The sequence below is a fragment of the Trachinotus anak genome, unplaced genomic scaffold (assembly GCF_046630095.1).
Source record: "Trachinotus anak isolate AG129_WGS33_773 ecotype Australia unplaced genomic scaffold, CSIRO_AGI_Tana_v1 ptg000020l, whole genome shotgun sequence".
Taxonomy (NCBI): domain Eukaryota; kingdom Metazoa; phylum Chordata; class Actinopteri; order Carangiformes; family Carangidae; genus Trachinotus; species Trachinotus anak.
The window spans coordinates 523564-542118 of NW_027273871.1; the positions used below are offsets into that span (position 1 = coordinate 523564).

Consider the following 18555-nt stretch of genomic DNA (forward strand, 5'->3'; position numbering starts at 1 on the left):
TAAATTTAGAAAATTTATTTTGACATAAAAATGATAATACTCCACAGTTTTTATGTACGAACACAGTTTTAGTACAAAGGGAGGAGTCAAAGGGGTTCTCACAAGATTTTCCTCCAAGTCCGGGTGATTGTACCTCACAGTCTGAACAACCTTACTGGGCATCGTCTTCCCAATAAGCTCAAGTCTAAGAAACCAGCATCATAATAAAAACCCATTAAAAACATCCATGTGTATTATTTCCCTCCACTCTCCTGACTCTCTGAATCACAGTAACTCACAGACTCCCCCATTCATCACAGTTGGGTATTAAGTGCATGTTGAATACATCCATTAAGGTGTGATGACTGTGTTGATCAACAGTGTGTTGCCGTGATGTTGACATGTAGTGAAACAGCACAGCCTGGTGGACAGGGGAAGAAATGCAGCATGGGTGAAGTGGGAATAAAGTAGAGAGTGAAGTCCGTCTCTGTGGTTGTGATGCTGCCTGACACCACTAAGGTCAAAGGGCAGAAGACAATGTCTTAATGGGTCAAAGGACAACTGCATTATTGCTCCTCAGGACTGTCTCTTCATGGCTCTGTTGGAAACCGGTTTTGAAAACGAGAAAGGAAATTCAAGTAAAACAGGACTGTTGCAGGAAATCTGACGCTATTTTTCAAGGACATGGAGCCTGAAGAGAGTATTGTCTCTGGGGCAAAGACAGGGTCCAGTATATTGATAATCTTATTGAAATACACTGGCTATCAAAATAAAAATGTTGTTTTATTTGGGCGACAAAAGTTAAGACTGCACATTCATGTGAAGGACACGAGTGCTGGCTCTCTCAAGCCTGTTTCTGGCACCAAACACACAAAAGGTGGTTTGTAACACTGGGCAGCTGAATGTGGTGTAAACATTAAAAATGACAGTAAAAATGCAATAATTAAATAAGGAATTGGTAGACTTATCTTTTTAAAAAGGATATTCTAGGAGACAAAAGTGAGCTTCAAAATATCTTTATACAAGGAGGTTATCGGCACTCTATTGTACTCCTGACTATACACCAATGTGCGGCTGATATTAAGTTAAAAATAATAAAAAGCACAATAAAGCTAGTTGGGTCCCGCCATCTTTCGCACAGCAGTCGTTAAGCCAAAAGCCCCTGAAGAGAAGTTCAGTAACACACAGCCCTTGAGTGTTAAAATACAAACACAGTTTCTGAGTCAGAAAAATATAACACCCACATTCCTGTGTTGAAAAATAGAAATTTTTGGCCAGAAGGTCACAGTTCAGCGACGACGTCTCTTCAGTACAATGTGTGCATGGTACGGTAGCTGCCTAGAGTCTCTGTGTCTGTGCTTCGGTGTAAGTGTACAAAACACACACTTGCTTGTTTATTTGCGTGTACATGCGGTGCCGTCTTGTTCATACATACAGTCCCCACAGGTGTGTGTAATGCCTGGGTGTATGTCCGAGACAGTGAGGACGACTCTGTATTCTGTCTAGTTCTCTTATAAGCAGCTCAGGATGAAGCTCGAATGAAGCTGAGTTTTTTTTTTTTTTCCTTACTCACTCGGTGTTTCAGGACATTAGGATTCTTTGAATAGGGGAGATAAAGGTGAGGTGGGAAGAAGAGGGTTGTTTAGTCACACAGGAAGGACTGGCTGAGGTTAATACCTTCTATACAAGTGTTCTCCTTCAACTTCTATGTATTTAAAGCTTGTATCCATTCTATCCCCCATTTTCTTGCACTTCCAAAGTGGAAGAAACCACCATCCATCTCCTTTCTTCATCGTGTCGTCTATTATTATGATTTCAGAAGACGTCACTGTTGCACCCGTTAGCAAAGTCGTCCCGTCGCACCCAGATGACGTCATGGTCGTTGTTTGCGGCCTCCTCCACAGCACACTGCTTCAAGGGAGCAAGCTTTAGAGTCGGGGTCGCACAGCGGGACAGAGAGACACCACAGGAGGTGAAGGAGTCTACGGAGCCTGAGCCATCACCATGCTTTATTCGATCAACTTCCTCTTGAGTCACGCTCTGTATGACCTCACTTCTTGTCTCTACCTGTCCGTTCAGGTTGTGACTCCTGATCTCTCCGCCCTCTAGGTGAAGTCCCTCCATCTTCCCCTCCAGGTCAGCCGGTTCTGCCGACGCAGCTCGGACAGACTTGCAGTACTCGTCGTCGTCGCTTAAAATGTCCGTCTCCTTCACCTGCCCCACGTCGATGCCCTCTCCCTGGTCTTCGTAGCAACCCAGGTCAAACTGCTCTTCCACCCAACGGTCTGTGTCCTCTCCTTGAGGTTTGTGAGGTTGAAGGCGGGCATGCTGAAACAGCGGCGAACAGGAGGAAGGGTAGGAGGGGTTGGAGTCGTTGCTGTTGTTGTTGTTGCCATGGAAAACCAGGTCGGTATCGATGGTGAAGCGGTTCCTCACTAGCTTCCTGCGGGCTAGCGTTCGGGAGGGAGCTGAAGCTAAACAGAGCAAAAGATACGTTATTTCAGTGATGTCATGTACAAACATTGTTACAGACAATGTAAGTCTAGACTTATTGAAATATTGGAGCTTTGTTCTTTGGTTCCAACATAAACTAGAAGATATACTAAACCTAGGTCACCTGCTCTGTTCATGGCGGGCCGTGCACCTTTGAGGGCACACAGGCGTTTGCCCCCGAATGGGACGTACTGCTGGTTGGGTGGGAGAGACTCAGTCTTGAGAAGTTGGCGGCGCTGTTTTTCCCTAAGGATAGAGTGGACCGCTTTCAGGAAGTCCTTCTTACTATCTGGAGAACTGCAAATCCGACAAAGACACAACATAAGAACTTAGAAATAAAAGATCAGAGAAAGGTCTTTTGTTTGTCGTCGTATACCTTCAGTTCACAGGCTTTGAATACATGTGTAGAGTTGGGAAAAAAAAAAAAAAAGGGCATCATACCTGCAGCACAACTGGAAGGTTCTCTCTGGTCTTCCTTCAGATTCAGATCTTGTGTGAACTATCTCACACACCGCTGTACCCTCAGAGTCTGAGAGAGTGAGAGAAGAGAAGACGTGAGATGTGATCTATATTTATAAGAGCTTTCAGTTAATTTCCATAATCAATTTCTTTCCCATTAACAACAAGCCATTAGGCAGACAAACGATCATACTTGAGCCAGAGGCTGATTTAAGGTTCTTCTTGGACAGGAATAGGATGCAGACCTACTAATAGGTATTTATTCATTTTGTTTAGAAAAGGTTATCACTTATTTTCTGTGGGAGAGAAAAACAGCAACACTGAGTGGACTCGAGAAGCTTTGAAGCTACAGGCAAAATTTATTGGGTCATGAGAAACAACATCTGTGTAGCAGAAACTGTGTAGCAGAAAATACAGAGTGACCTGTAATATATTTATCTATGCGTTAAGCACAATCTGTAGCACATGCAAAACTCTCGCATCTCTTCATGAGTTTCCCCACTGAACAGACTTCATTCATTATAGAGACATCTGACTGACCAGGCTCGAGTTTCCACATGGTGCCCTTAAAGAGTTATGTCTAAAGATTTCATTCTTATCCAACACATATTTTAGACTAATTACCACATAATGTACCAATTAAAATTGAAAAACTGAGTCTCATTGATCTAAGACTTGAATTTGGTGTGCGGCTTAGTTCTGATACTGACTGATCCCTGAGCAGGCACTGACCCCAGCGAGATAGAATTAGTTAAAAATGTCTTTTGCTGTATGTGACTGTATTTAAATAGACATACTTGCAAGGGCACGGACTTGCAGAGAGTCTGTTGCGATCATGTGACGGAAACGGAAAGGATCCTTGTCATCACTCACAGACGCACGGTGAGATCCACCCTGGAAGAAAAGAGAGACTAGGTGGATGTTGATGCATAACTGCTGCAATACACCAGCCTGACAGCAGAGGGCACAAGAGTGCAGTGAGAGAGAGGGCGGCTTAACAGACACAACTATCTACTGTGCTGTAGGGGAACAGTAAAGTGCGTGTATTAAGTCTCTTTGGTCTACTCAATTGCCAGTAACTACCTTCATATTCAATAACTCAGTCCATTGTCCCATGATGGAGAATATTAACCTTAATTTAGAAAGCACTTCTGAGGAAACAGTCCAAATCTGCACAGTACACCCTCCAACACAGTGTTTCTCAGTTTGGAATTAACCAACAGAAAATGAGAAAAATAGTACTTACAATTTTCTTCCTGTGCTTGGAGCAGTCTTTGTAGACAAATACAACTGCTGTTTTGAACACTAAATGAGGGCAAGACAGAGATGAAGAGGGAAAAGACAGAAACCATTAGGAGGGTCTGCATTCTCTCATCGCATATATCAAAAGATTTCATTACTCAATTACAACAGTGACAGCTTAGTGCAGCATGGATGCTCTTAGTTACAGCAGCTTTTTCGAGGAAAAATAGCTCCAGACTACTGGAATTCAATATCAGCAGCACAAAAAGTGAAAATGGACCGAAGTCACGACATCCCACGCACAAAGCAGCCATGTCTCCTCATGATCACCTTGTCCGGGAATCTTTATACCATGTGAATGTAATATTTATTGGCAAACATGTCTGAGATGAGAGAAATGTTCGAGACAGAGGCACTTCTGGGTGTGTGAGAATTTAATGTGATCCCATCAGTGTGAGGATGACACGCTGCATGCTCCTTATGTAATATGCCCGACTGGGTTTTCCTTTTACCTAGTCCATTTCTTCACCATCTAAAATAGCACCCAGCATCACACTATGCATGACAGCATTGTGTGAGATGCATTTAAGTGCCACGTGCCACTAAGTGTTAGGATTTGGTTATATACTGCAGTCTTTATTTAATACTGAGAACATTTAAACACACAGCAGAACTGCTGAGGAAAGTGTCACTGTATATATCTACTGTAAAGCTCATGGAAAATACTGTTTACTAATATAACAACAAAAAAACCTCCCACAGTGTTTATAGATCATCTGTCCATCTGAGATTTTGACCAATCATGTGCATAAAGATCAAAGACAGAAAAAAGAATTTTACAAACTATTTTGTAAATATTAATATTGAAGAGTTTGACTTGAAAATAAGTCTGTGGAATTGGAGTTGACAGTATCAGGGTGTACTCAAAAGCTGTTGAGTTTGATTACAGTGGATGTAGATAGGTGTCTGTAGCCAGAATCAGTTCCACAAAGTAATCTGAAAACACATGAACCCTTACCAAAAGCAGCCAGATCAGGGTCCTTTTTGCTCTTGACCAGTGAAGCTGGAGGGTTGATCCACACCACCGTGGAATGAAGCAAAAGATCTCCCATTGAGAGGTCAGCCACCTGAGATAGATAGAAGTAATAAAACAGATTGTAAAATGTATTTGTGTAAAAAATGTGAAATGAATTTTAGTCGGTGGATAACTTATTGAATTCACGATGGGTCACTTTGGATATGACGTTCACCTCTTTTTTGTCTGCGGTCTGTTCATTGATGAGCTGGTCGAAAACAGCTCCGTACTCCTCATGAAGCTTTTGCATCTCGTTGATGTGACTCGCAACCTTGTTCATGGCCTTCATGGCAACTGAATGGGACAAACACTCATTACGTCCAGATCACCACACTTCCCTGTATCTTTATTATTGTGTTGTAAAAAGACACTGGCTTTACCATCCAGGTGGTAGTGTTCCTCACTGTCCGGGTCAGTCAGAGAGTAGAGCTCCTTCAGCAGCAGCGGGTACTTCAGGACCCTCTGGATGGGTTTGATTAGGTAAGACTCCAGAGTGGATGAATGTTGCTGTCTGGGGTTTCTCTCAGCCAGGAAAGCCTTGAAATCTGGGTCGGTCTTTGCTGGAGGGGCAGAAAAATTAGTTTTCATTCGTTTTGTACAGTGGGGCAAGGGAATGTAGATGACTGCATCGGACAGATAAGCCACTGCACCTGCACAGAACTAAAAGATTAAAAACAGATGGACCCTAAAATGCTTCTCAAGGCAGCAACTGTGGCTATTGTACTTTCAAATGTGTCTGATCAGCACGTTCACACACGCTGCCAGAAGTTTACCTCACTGTAAGCTGATTCTAGTTGCAGCTCGCCCTCGGTACTGCAAGGCATGTGACTACAACAACATGCTTCCTCTACTACACTTGCCCCTTAGCTATCACATGACACTGATGGCAGAAAGCAATCAACTATGTTGGCTGTGTGCTTGATGCCAGTTAAGAATGTCTGCGTGATTTTTACCTTTAGCCAGGACCTTTGGGACCTTGGTGTGGCTGGCGCAGAAGGCGCTGTAGATCTTGAAGCGATCAGCATAATACAGAAATGAACCACCCAAGGAGAACAGCACTTTCTGTGGAAACAGAGGATCATGTCAGGCTATTACAACCTAAAAGATCTTTATTGTCAATAAAAGGAATTCGATTTTTGAGGCCAGAAGAACTCAGAGCAAACACATCTGCACGACTGCAACTAAGGCATATATCAGGAATTATCAAGTAAAAGCCAGACAGCAGCCAAACAGCAGCACGTAAGTGAAGAGTGAGTAATGATGCATGGAGTCATACCTTAAATTGCTCCACCCTTTCCAATTTGTCCAGATCTGGCACCAGTCTGATTCCATCTTCCAGCGTCCGGAGAAACTCCACCTGGAACTCCACCATCTCCCCGAGGTTACCGAACAAAACGTCCAGCTACAACACACACGGAGTATCACTCTGACGCTGATATTACCTTAAGAGCATCCTCAATGCCTGGGTTATATATCTACAACAAATCATATGTAGTTATTTTTTATTCTCAGATTATATAGATCAGGTAGAAAGTACCTCATCCTGTGTCAGGAAGCTCTCTTTCTGCAAAGGTGTCAGGTAGCATTCTATCAGGCAGCTCAGGTCCTGAAAAAAAAAAAAAAAAAAATTCAAGGAATATGAAGAAGATCAGCCTGAGATCTGATGTTTAAGCAGGAATGAGGCAAGGCATGTCAAGGCGTCTCTTGATGTGGAGGCTGTTTAATGTGCAGTGATTACTGAGGATTTTAAATAACAAAGAAATCAGCTCCTACAGGTACAAACATATCCCTCCATGACAGGAAAAGCATGTCGACATTCTGCATAGCTATGACAAACCCAACAACAATAGCTGAGTGTAGTTTTACCGGAAACAGGTTGTGTGTGATTGTGCAGCCATTATCATCAAACAGACACATACATGTACTGCTGACTCACTGGGAATTAATTGAAGGATCGCTTTTCACAAATCAAACGCTGCAGAGAGCTCATACTCACTTTGACGTAAGTCTTCTCTGTCTCCACAAGTTCATTGATGACCTTGCGGAGTTTGTCGGCGTGGGAGAGCTGTCTCTGAGTGGCAGTTCCTGCTGTGGGCGGAAAAGCTGACACAGGGCTCGGCGAGAGGGATGAAGAGGACGACGATGAGGAGCATGACATAGGGCACTCCAGGGGATTCATGTCATGGAGACTGCGGCAGAAAGCAGTGACCTGCTCCGTGCTCTGAAAAGACAGAGGCAAAGAAACAGGAAATGTCATATTTGACACATTTTAAGAATTTCTTTCTTTTAAGAGGGTCATTTTATGTCAGAGAAAGCTGGTGCTATTAGTGCATCTTTGACAAGTTAAAAGAGAAGGGAACTGTAAGAATAAAGAGGTAAGCTCCTTCACAAAAATTACTTCTTAATTGTAGGTTTGTGTAGATGAGTAAAATGCACAACAAGGATGTCGCTCACACACCAGTATTCATACTGCTCATTCTCAGATATTTACACGACAAACTGGAAAATATGCACCACCAACAAAAAATACAGCACATTCTTACAAAACCTGCCATAACAACACCCACATACATCCCTGCTATCAAAAATACCAAGCATGAGCAGACCTGCCAAGGCAAACTGGTGGTAGGCCTAATGCTAGGAAAAAAAAGGGGCTCTTTTCGTCCACCTCTCTCTGGCTGTACAGACCAATATCAGTTCAGATCACAGAGTGCATTTTCAGTAATCATGAATCAAGGTCTTTAGGAGCTGGGCTTTGCAAAGTGAGGCTCAACACTTTCTGGGGGAAAAAAAAAAGCTCAAATGCATCATCTTGCAGTTTGAGAATTACACACTGGAACCCACACAGGAGCAGAAATAGTCAGGATCAAGAGGCTCTGTCCACATCTTTCATAGTCTTTCATAGACATTCCAAGGCTGTGAAGGTGAACACATCAGTGCGGAGGCACCACAGATAGAAAAACAGAGAGTGACGTAGGAGAGTCATCAAAATCAAGAGGCTGGATGCATTGCAGCAAATCTGAAATGTACCATTGATTAATACAGCCATACTAATACTATTATTCTTACAGTACCAAAAACTATTGTTAATCTTTCCAGTGTCTGCAAATACAACCTAATAATTCACTTCCAATGATCAAAAATGCTACCACCTCTGAATTCATGTCAAATATTGGTGACTCTGGTTTGCGGACAAAATCCAGACAGGCTGTTGGTAGGAGTGTGAGGTCTAAGAGGTGTAGATCTTTTTAATTTCCCTGCTCAGCCACGACTAATGGATTAAAAAGACAAATTAGAAAAAAAGAATCTCCTTGAAATGTGGTGGAATGAATGAGCTCAGCCCACACACCAAACAGTAATTGCAAGGGATTTCTGCTCCTTGTCTGATTTAATGTTGCTCCTGTCAAGACCAACATTATTGAATTAATGGAGTGAGATGAATCAAGTGATGCAAGCCAAACTGTATATGCAGAAAACACAATGCAGGAGCAATCCAATTTCCAGCCATTATTTAGTTTGATGGGATTAATACTTATAGTTCAACCCTGCAGTCATCAGTGTTATTCATAGTAGTGCTTCTGCAAATGTTTTTACACACAGCCATCCCTCATCTGTGTGTGTGTGTGTGTGTGTGTGTGTGGTCAGTGAAAGTGTTCATTAATTGTTGTATGTGACAACACACTGCGCCTGCTTGTGTGGTTCCCGCTGGCTGATTTACAGACAGCTGGTAAAGCTGGGGACATGGCTTGTCTTTGCTGATTCCATGGCTCATCTCCCGTCAGGCTGCAGCAATGACAAACACAATTTCCACTGTGGTATTCAAACCAGTTTTGCAACTCTGCTGGATCCACACACGCACACACAATATGACAGAGATGCTGATATTGACATTCCTTCTATCAAGTCAAGATGAGCTCCTTTAGTCATTTGAAGGAAACCACAACAACCACCACACAATAAACCAAAAAGAACAAAATGCAAGTAAAATTATACACATATCTGATCGTATCCTTGCTAATGTCAAAGTCATTCATGCTGTGTTGTGAGCTTCACTAATAGAGGGTTAGTCATCTTAGAACATCCAAAGTATTATCTGCAACTCCCTGAATTGGTCTCACTTGAAGAGATACGCACATATTGAGTTACTGACTTTTACTCATATTGGCTCAGAAAATAAGACCGGGATCAATATGCAAACAGAAACAGTGATTCAACACTAATCCTGCCACTGTATTTCTAAACACACGGAACATACAGGGCAGTGACATTAACAGTCTTGCCACTTATAAGTGAGGTCCTGCCCTTGACAGCCAGAGGAATTAGTAACAGATGGAGCAGAGGAACATGACAGCGGGAGATGGAGAGATGGGCTGGAGAGGAAGATTGGCTGCATAACGCTTCACCATCGCCCACTAATTAAGCAGCAAAGAGAAGAGATACTGTGCTAATGAACTAATCATACTAATACGGAAGAGATGTAATTATATTTTTTGATTAAAAAGGACAAAATTCAAGATTAGGAATGAATCTACACAACTGAGCCCTAGCTCATAATGTATGCCAATTGTTAGAAACTTTTTGCAGCACTGCCTCTTATAGCAGAATAATGCTTGGTTAACAGTTATATTTGTTGTTTATTTATTCCATTCACATATAAAACAGGATGGTATCATATCATAAGATCTGCGTGCTGCAGTTCCTACAATCACATGTGGGATGAGACAAAAATCTTACATAAATTGTAAGAGTATGTTGCTCCACTGGGAACTGAACCTCTGACCTGAGCGCTGCTGGTACTATGACATAACCACTGACCTCTGCATTGCCAAATCCACAACAAGCTATTAAATACACTCTCTCTCTCTCTCACACACACACACACACACACACACACACACACACACACACACACACACACAAAGATCAGACTGCACGGCTCACCAGCTGTAACATATCATAGATGGATTCGGTCGAGCGTTTGCAGTTCTTGCTCCTCCTAAAGGCTGACATGCTGACAGGTCAATGAGAGTTCAACAAGAAATCAGGCGTCCGTTTCCTGTCCAGCTTTTTCCAGTCCAGGTAGCTTCCATTCCTCCGTGCCACTCGATGCCAGAAGGTTCCGTTTAGTAACCTTCCCTCTCAAAAAAGCCTACAACCTGTGCAGGATGTGTGGAGTTTGAACTTGTCCGCCCAAACTGATTGAAAGTGTAGAAATAAACGCCTCTATTTAACACTCACGCTGCACTCAAGTGCTGAACAAATAGGTCATTACACAGATTGAATTGAACAGATTGCAATAAACAACAGCGTTCTCATGTCACCTTATCCTACAGCGTCTACCCAATCAGTCTCTCTCTCTCTCTCTCTCTCTCTGTCTCTCTCTCTACCCCCCCACCGACTGCCTGTGCGTGCTTCTCTGTCAACTCCCCGTTTACACTCTCTCTTCTCGCTGTCCTTGTTGCCTGTCTCACTTCTGTCCAGGTGTTTGAGAGCAGCAGCACCAGCAGCAGCAGCACCAGCAGCAGCAGCACCAGCAGCAGCAGCGTAGAATACAACATTTGAAGAAAAAAAAAAAAACAAGATCAAACATCACATCCTCGTGAGAGATGGAAGAAAAGAGGGGAGGAGAAAAGGAAGGAGGAGAGAATGGGAGGTGAGGAAGTAGTGGGTGGTGAGAGCCAAACACTCCCAACAGGAAAAGACAACAGGCATCTGCTGAGAGTCTTATGTCACCACACTTGAGAAGGACAGCAGCCTTATTACACAAAAGGTAAATATTACGTATTTGAGCTCAGTCTCATGTTTCAAAACGAGTCTCTGAAATGCCCTCAGCATTACCTCTGTGCACTAACAGTGCAATATAATGTTTCAGAAAGATTGCAGAGATCAAAAAGGAATAAATCCGGACACCAATTTGAAATAAAAACACACGCAGCAAAACGAGAAATGCTCTGATGCACTAAAAAAACAAAAAAACAAAAACAGATCTCCGTATGGCTGTCAAAGCAGCTTGAAGCGAATTCTGCAAATGATATTTGATTCAGGGCTGACAGGAGTTTCAAGTTTCTCATTCACATAATTGAATTGCTTCAATCTAAAGCCTGAATTTCACTGTCAAGTGACACCCTTGTCAGTCCAGTGATGGGTTGCGATACCACACCTGCTGCACACTTGTCATTCCTGAGAAACAGGAGTTATGTAATACATTCAGGAATAAGAGCGTGCCTTAATCCCAACTGACCTGCACATTTGACAGTGGAGATAAGAAAAAAAATGTAACAGAGGGTCGAGGGCCCCTCCTCCCGTATATCCACATGAATAGAAGCTGATATTTAGAAACATTTGTGATTAAAATTTTAGTTAAAAACTGATCCTTATCTTTAAGAATGATCATCTTTAAATCAAAGTGTGGTTTTACTGATGTACATCAAGTCTGATAAAAGGGACGTTCTTCTTTGTTAATTACAAAAATCAATTAGCAGCAGATAAGCATATGTGCACACTGACTTACTGCACACTCGCATGGTACACAACACTTTGACCTCAGATGTGTGAAAACAAGCTAACAGCTTAGCAAAGAGTACATAAGCAAACTATTAGAGGCAGGCAGAAGAAAAGAGAGCCCGGACAGCAATACCTTTTCTTAAAGTAAGTTCAATACATGCATTGGCTATCACCAGAAACAAATCCTCACCTCTTTACAAAATGCACTACATCCCCGACCCGCCCTTCACAACAGAGAGGGAGAGAGGTGCAGCGTGAGGGAGGGGCGTGGAGGCAAGCTCCAACCTGCTCTCACACCCACCAGCTGCAACCATGCACTGTGAGAGCCAGGATAAACAGATTACACATATCCACATACTTGGCATAGTGAAAACACATCACACACACCCCATTTATGCACACTTGGTATCATGCATTTTGACATGTGGAAAATAGACTCATGCACAAGGAATACAGAAATACAGGAGTTCTGATGGCATGTGTCTAATCCCACCTTCGACATTGTTTCTCAGAAAGAGCAGGCATGTACTTGTCCATGTCAGTGAACACAGAGGGGGGGAGGGAAGGGACAGGAAGGGAGGGGAGGGAGAGTCTTAAAGTTCAGTTTCATCTGAAATCAGGGAGAACATGCAAATCCATAAATCCCTATGAGGAATGATGGGATATACGTCATGACAGAGAGAGAGAGAGAGAGTGCCAGCGAGAGAGGGAGACTTTAATCATTTAATCTCAAGAGAAAGGATGATGATGTTATGACATCAGACTTCACAAATCTATGCTTGAACATTTAGACCTCGAAATAGTTGGATTGTAGACTCCAAGCTTCTTCTTACAACTCTAGGAAGTTATGAGGATAAAGCAAGTGTCAAGTGCAAGGCTTTTTTTTTTTCTTTCATCACTCAAAGCACTGGATACTACCCAGCATTAATAACAGAACATAAGACAATTCTGCTTTGCACATTTAAACTGTAGCTTATGTTCTGAAACCATATGTTAGACAAGGAATACAATCTAGAAATGATTAAATACTGAAATATTCCAATCAGAACTGATAATCACACTGGATTAAGTTTCAAACAGATATATTCTTGGCTGGATGCTTATTGTTAGAAACATTATTGTTGTGTTGCAGGCTTCATTAACCAGCACAGAGCTCCCTCCAGTGGAAGACCATGAAATGACAGCAACAACTTGGACAGAGCTTGAAGGCCTGTTTAGAGAGTAGTGAGAAAAGACAAGTGAAAGGATGATTTAAAGAATGTGATTTTAAGGCTAAATATATATAGCACTGAATTTATGGGTTCTTAGGGGTCAGTAGCTACCTTAAACAATGTATGCATTCAATGCAGTTACGATGAATGCAAGGAGCTATTTAGGTGGAATTACACGATCAAGAGTCAATCAAAACAAACCTTGATAAAAAAAAAAATAAAAAAAATAAAAAAAAAAAAAACTGCCCCCCACCCACTCTTCACATACTGAATAATGTATTTTCCATTTCAAATGCCCCTAAGCCGAACTGATAGGGGTTTGTAAATTATAAACAGCACTTGTCAGTGAGGCTGACTACACCTCGGAGAACACTAGCAATCACCGTCATCTCTATTATCGCTGTTATCCTGAGCAATCATTGTTTTATTCTCTGGTTGGTTTATCATATTGAGGAGGTGGCTCTGTGCTTTGTCTAAAATAATGAACCTCCATGTTTCCTCCGGCTAGCCAGACACTCATTTATCTCCACTAAATGATGTGAAACACTGGAGAATGAAGTAATTAGAATGTGGGGATAATTAAAATTGTCCCACTTTGCCTCTTTTTCCCCAGTCTTGCCACCGCACCATGCAACCGCAGGCTCTGGGTGAGATGAGGTAAAGCGTGATCCTCAGCGCCTCTGAGCACTTTCCAACGAGGAGAGCAGGGAAAACAAAGGCGTAATCAACATGCAGGGGGGTAAAAAGAGTTTTGTAAAAAACAGAAATGACATGGTTTTGGAAGCTCCCAGGGATTCTGTAGCAAGTTTGGATTGTCTTTGTTGACAGAGGCAGCTTCCAAGTGCTTCACACTCGGGTCAGGGCTCATAGCCGACTAGAGAGCTAAAGGAGCGGGGCTGTTTGAGAGCCAATAGAAGCCTCATGTTGTTTATGATAATGAACAGCAGGGGGTTAGTGGGGAGGAGGGTAAGAAAGGACAGGAAGTCAGAAGGAAACTGGAAGGACAGGAAAAAAGATGAAAAAAAACAACAACAAAAAAAAACCATCCAAAACAAAGGGTGGCAGATAAGGAGACAGGATGATCAGAAAGGACAAAGAGAAAAAACACTGAGCTGTCTCGTCTGAGGACGTGGTCACATTGTTGCTATGAATTATGGAGACAAAATATACGACAATAAATCCCAATAACCAAGGAAAAAAAGAGGGAATAGAGGAGGCTAAAACAGACAGCAGATGGAAATGAGGACGGAAATCAGACAGCACATATTAGACTGGAGCAGGGGGCGTGAGACTGAAAGGTGAGATGAAGACTTACACAGCTTTTGTTTTTCTTTATATTGCCTTGCTTGCAGGGCTTTGTTTTCCCTTCTATATTTATATGCAGCAGCCTCCAATAATAAACCAAAAAGCACAAGCTAAGCATTAATCACCAAGGGACAACATTACAGACCAGAGTAAGCAACACCGTTGTTGTTATTGTGTCTCCAAAGGGACTATATTATTTCAGATGTGTCTTACTGGCTGATGAACAAACACTGTATTCATTTTGTGCTGACTGAAGACTGCGCTGAGGTCCAAGTTTAAAATGTTTTTCCCCCACATCAAGTGCACTGAGACAGACTTAAGCAGGCCTCTCATCCCTATCCAGCCACCCTGGCAACCCTATCTGTCGGTGTTTCTCTCATCTTCATACTTTCCTTCCAACTAATAATGGCACATTGGAGTCACAGAACCACCACTGTCCAACAGGACGGAGTCTAGACCGGAGCCGGCTCTGACCTCACCCATTAGTTCTCCCTCCTAACTGAAGCTCACTGACACACATCCAGCAGAGAACACAGCGCTGTCCCTTCCCCTTCCTCATCTTTTGTTCACGTCTGGGCTATCGACAGAGAGGGACAAAAAAATGTTTCCGGTGGTTATCAGACATTACCATGGTAATGGAAGTGACAACCGTAACCAAGGGAGACCGGCTGGCGCGCCGCGTGTCCCAGCAATCACAGCACCAACCCTGATCAGACCAGACGTAATCTTAATTAAAGAAATGATGCTGCTCACTCACTCTTTCACTCACCTGTCTGTCTGTCTGTCGTCTCTGAGCTCCAGAGCGATCACACATCTGTTCATGTGCTAGGACTGACAGATTCACACACTATAGCTATTGAACACGCCACGAAGAACAGTCACGCAATATGTTGTCAGCACTGTACAAAAACTAATCTGCTATTTATGTAAGAATATGATTAACCGTTAACAAGAGTGTGATATAGGATTCAACAGATATTAAAAACTTACTACATGTATCAGTTGGATTTGGATTTACAAAAAAAAAAAACAACTTCAATGCGGTTGTGTCATCTCTTTTCAGACCCACACACACACACACACACACACTCATTATTTGTTCAAACATGCATCCAGAATGTATTAGATTGTCATCATCTGTGTCAGTGTTTCCTTTTCTGACAGATCTGAGATCAGAAGTGAACACACACTCCCACTAACAAGCTGAGAGAATGGCAACACGACAATGCAGCTAATCAGACACTTCCAACACTGGTATTGATCAACAGGTGTCACACATAACCACACACACACACATACACACACCCTAACCCACCTACATAGACAGATTGTCTGACATCCCAACTTTGCGCAACCAGACTGTTAATCCCCTGCTCTGGTGCATGTATATGTATGTATGTATGTATGTATGTATGTGTCTGTATGGTCGGCTTAGTCCATATACAGATCCAACTTGTGCCTTTGCATGTCATATCCTACCTTCTGTCCAGTCCCTGTGCAGGTTTTGTCTTCTTGATGATCTCCTGGGCTCTGCAGGGTCAGCCGAGGTCCTTCCTCCAAACTGTCATTTGGGCTCTCAACTGTCAACCCTGACACCTCGTCCAGGATGTCCTCTGCAGAGACAGTACATACAGTATATGCTGTGTACGGTACACTTGTGTTTTGAAAAAGTAATCTGTAAATAAGTATTCCTATTCCATCAGACATCATGATAAATATAATTAACAGCATCATCCTTGTGTTTGTTTTAAGTTACAGTGATAGTGACAGTAATAGAAACATCCCCATAATCCCCAGAGTTTCTTATTATGATATGACTGTATAGTCAAATTGGTTATTATTCCATCCACATCCATGAGAAATTGTCTTCCCTATGTTGAAAGGCCTCCTGTGTACACCCATCTCTTCTTAAGTATGATATCATTGATAACCTCCATCTGTCTGCTGAAGTGTTTTTACTCCCCGCTGACCCTTTGCGTATGGCATATCCTACACAATGACAGCTCCACAGAACTGAAGGATTCATATTAATATTCATAGTCCCTGTATAAACAATGCCAGCTTGTCAGCATGTGCACTGCAAGCCCCAGTTTATAAGGAATACAAATGGTGCCCTTGCACAGATAAGAAAAAAAGAGCAGGTCAGTGGAAAGCTGGCGGCTGCCTGCAGGTTAGTTATCAGACAGCATCCATGCATAATTAGCAGATCGCCCTATTCACCCTCTGCCTAAAAAGAAACATCACAAGCTGCATTCTCTCTTTTTTCACCACACAAACTTAGGGGTTTGGAGGGTGTGTGTGATGATACAAGACAAAAAATAAGAATAAAAACTAAAAAAAAAAAAAAAGGACAAAAAGGAGCACTGTGCAATTTCTAATTCCACGATCAAAATGGTAATTTCTTTTTCACAAACTCAGTATGAATAATGCTCAAATGATTTGAACTACTGTAGGAACATCTTTTACATATCAGCGTGGAGCACGTTAAGAGTGTGATTGTGCTGACTCAAATGGTCAGGCCACATGTAAGTCCTGGACTGAGTTGTTGATAAAATACATCAAGAGCAAGTTAACCTTCTCTTTCACTTTTACCTGATTTGATAACCCTCTAGTTACAGGTTGAAACTGACAAAGATTTGTCACTAGAGGACACTGTTTGTATACATCCAGTTGCCACTGCTCAAAGCTAAATATCATCAACAACTTTTAGAACAGGAAGCTTTACCCTGGCTCTGGGAGAAGATGTCTGTGGCTGGGTCCTGCTCAGCATCGGAGCGCCGCGGTGGATGGGAGCAAAGCACTCGAGGGTCCAGCTGGGGCAGGGTGCTTACGCTCAAGGTCAGCGCTTGGTTTACAAACGCAGCCCTCATATCATCCATTTGGAGGGCAGATGCAGGTTTACCGTTCAGCAACAGGATCTCATCCCCTGCTTTCAAACCTGGCAGATAATGAAAAGGCAAAGCAATGTAAAACTCAGCTCGTACAGGTAGCTCCTTTAAATGCTGAGAAACAGTAATTGCATCCTTTAAAGTGGCTTAATTCTGGAGACACACACGGTGCAACAGAAAAGGCTGACACGGTCAAAGCAACACACAATAAAGTGAAAGGATTATCTGTCAGGCCATTACCAAACAACAAAGCACCATCCAACAGAGGAGCTTTTCTGTGGGCTATCACCTCAAGAGTGCTAATGTGTACAAATGATCTAAGCAAACTAAAACTTTAGCACCATACCTCTTAACAGCAGCTCTGTGGCTCATCCTGTTGGGACTCTAATGTGTTCCAATACATAAAAAATTAATTCCTCCATGCTTGTTTGCTTAAGGCTAATACTGATTTAACAAGACTCGATAGGTTTAAGAGGGAGGGTGCATTGCATGTCTATTCCTGTCCTGTCATCATGTATATAATCTACAGTATGTAGCACTATATATGGAAAAGAAACCACACACTAAACAAGAACGCAGTTTCAGTTTGAGGCATTTTCTCTCTGGCCCCTCCCCTCAGCCACCTGTGCCCAGCTCCGCTAAGTGAGAATTAGCACTCAATCAGCTGACCAATTAGCAGCCAACCTCACCCAATAAACCTGATTGGCTGTGACAGCTGTTTAGGGTATCTGACGGCAGTCTCAGAATTAAGTAAGACAAAGAGGGTTTGGTCCTGTTAACACAGTCACACATGAGCACATGAAATATTTGCTTGTTATCCTGTCTTCTGACTCCATATATACATCATCTGTTAGAGGGCTTTCATAATGCACTGAATGCTGCTATAAACAGACACATGCAGGCACACAACACAGTTACATACACAAGGCACACATATAGCCCAAAGTTATGACCTAGTTGTCTGGGATGTGAAATGTCAGCTGCAGCAGAGTCTTTATTGGACAGAGAGAGAGATAACCCCTCTGGCCATATACTGCTGTGTGTGTATGACTATGTGTGTGTGTGTGTGTGTGTGTGTGTGTGTGCTTGCGTAGGGGGGAGGGGGATCAGGGGCTACAGTGAGGAAGAGAAAAAAAGAGATTGAGGAGAAGAGACCCTTTGGGGCTCCTTGTCCAGCGCTGGCCTGGTTTTTCCGTATACCCTGCAGAAATCGGAGCGTGATCTCTTTCACTCCCCATTCATTCTCCTCTCTCTTAGTAAAACACGTGCACGCACACACAGGCTCATCCCAGCGTGTGCATGTGGACCTCCTAATGCCGTGCCTGACATATCCAATTCTGTGATTCAGCAAAAGTATATAGTGTAATATTCCAAAAAGATGCATTGTGTTGTCTGGATG

The 18555-nt window shown here is 42.6% G+C and overlaps 1 protein-coding gene across 7 annotated transcripts in view; it reads right to left on the reverse strand.

Moving 5' to 3' along the window:
- The window catches only part of tiam1a (TIAM Rac1 associated GEF 1a), a 70373-nt gene continuing 51818 nt past the window's right edge, over positions 1 to 18555 (reverse strand). For 5 of the 7 annotated variants that reach the window (XM_071505866.1, XM_071505863.1, XM_071505865.1 and 2 more), the window contains 14 exons: positions 16994 to 17206; positions 15748 to 15881; positions 7245 to 7469; positions 6786 to 6854; positions 6525 to 6650; positions 6202 to 6310; positions 5629 to 5808; positions 5424 to 5542; positions 5192 to 5300; positions 4178 to 4236; positions 3729 to 3825; positions 2914 to 3001; positions 2597 to 2769; positions 1 to 2453 (listed from right to left, as the gene is read on the reverse strand). In XM_071505866.1, coding sequence (XP_071361967.1) covers positions 1795 to 2453; positions 2597 to 2769; positions 2914 to 3001; positions 3729 to 3825; positions 4178 to 4236; positions 5192 to 5300; positions 5424 to 5542; positions 5629 to 5808; positions 6202 to 6310; positions 6525 to 6650; positions 6786 to 6854; positions 7245 to 7469; positions 15748 to 15881; positions 16994 to 17206 — 2360 coding nt within the window. In that variant the 3' untranslated portion in view covers positions 1 to 1794. Of the gene's footprint in view, positions 2454 to 2596; positions 2770 to 2913; positions 3002 to 3728; positions 3826 to 4177; positions 4237 to 5191; positions 5301 to 5423; positions 5543 to 5628; positions 5809 to 6201; positions 6311 to 6524; positions 6651 to 6785; positions 6855 to 7244; positions 7470 to 10189; positions 10745 to 15747; positions 15882 to 16993; positions 17207 to 17502; positions 17758 to 18555 lie in introns of those variants that run through there. The other 2 variants (XM_071505869.1, XM_071505870.1) reach the window with 2 other exon arrangements.